Raw genomic sequence first — 787 nt, 5'->3', positions numbered from 1 at the left:
AAGACGTTTCTGGTTTTCGTCATCCATATTTCAGTTCTGTTGCCATAGCTACAAGTATTAGGAGTCCTTTGAGGCACGTTTGCCCCACCAGCGTCAGCCTCACTGCCACCAGTAGAAAGTAAATCTCAGGAAACAGCCAGGGAGAAGAGTACGATTCGAGCTGGGTTGAAATACAAGTGTGATGAGTGAAAGACCAATGACCACATGTAAGGGATGAAAAATTCTTCTGGAGATTCTTCTTCGACATACTTAAAACGCAGCTCGGGAAATTTCTGCAAAAAAAAAATATTACAATGTCTATATAATGCCAGTTGACATGTTGGCTGGTTGGTTGGTTGGTTGAAAGAAGTGCGAGAGAAGATACAGAGAGAGTTAACAAAGTGTAGAAGGAGTGCACATACTAGGCTTGGTGGCATGCAATGGGAAAAAGAAAGCTATGCACGCTTGTTTCAGTCATTTGACTGCAGTCATGCTAGAGCATGGAGGCGCAATGGCCCAGTGGTTAGGGCAGCGGACTTGCGGTCATAGGATCGCGGTTTCGATTCCCAGATCAGACGTTGTGAGTGTTTGAGCGAAAACACCTAAAGCTCCACAAGGCTCCGGCAGGAGATGCTGGCGAACCCTGCTGTACTCTTTCACCACAACTTTCTCTCACTCTTACTTCCTGTTTCTGTTGTGTCTGTAATTCAAAGGGTCAGCCTTGTCACACTGTATATCCCCGAGAACTACGTTATGGGTACACGTGTCTGTGGAGTGCTCAGCCACTTGCACGTTAATTTCACGAGCA

The 787-nt window shown here is 46.0% G+C and overlaps 1 protein-coding gene across 1 annotated transcript in view; it reads right to left on the bottom strand.

Moving 5' to 3' along the window:
- Positions 1 to 6: 6 nt before the first annotated feature.
- LOC106877678 (dymeclin) overlaps positions 7 to 787 on the bottom strand; it is a 35,048-nt gene continuing 34,267 nt past the window's right edge. The window contains exon 16 of the mRNA XM_014926626.2: positions 7 to 272. Coding sequence (XP_014782112.1) covers positions 126 to 272 — 147 coding nt within the window. The 3' untranslated portion in view covers positions 7 to 125. The remainder of the gene's footprint in view (positions 273 to 787) is intronic.

The sequence above is a fragment of the Octopus bimaculoides genome, chromosome 14, assembly GCF_001194135.2.
Source record: "Octopus bimaculoides isolate UCB-OBI-ISO-001 chromosome 14, ASM119413v2, whole genome shotgun sequence".
NCBI lineage: Eukaryota > Metazoa > Mollusca > Cephalopoda > Octopoda > Octopodidae > Octopus > Octopus bimaculoides.
The sequence above is the reverse complement of the archived record's forward strand: the minus strand, read 5'-3'. Positions and strand labels throughout refer to the sequence as shown.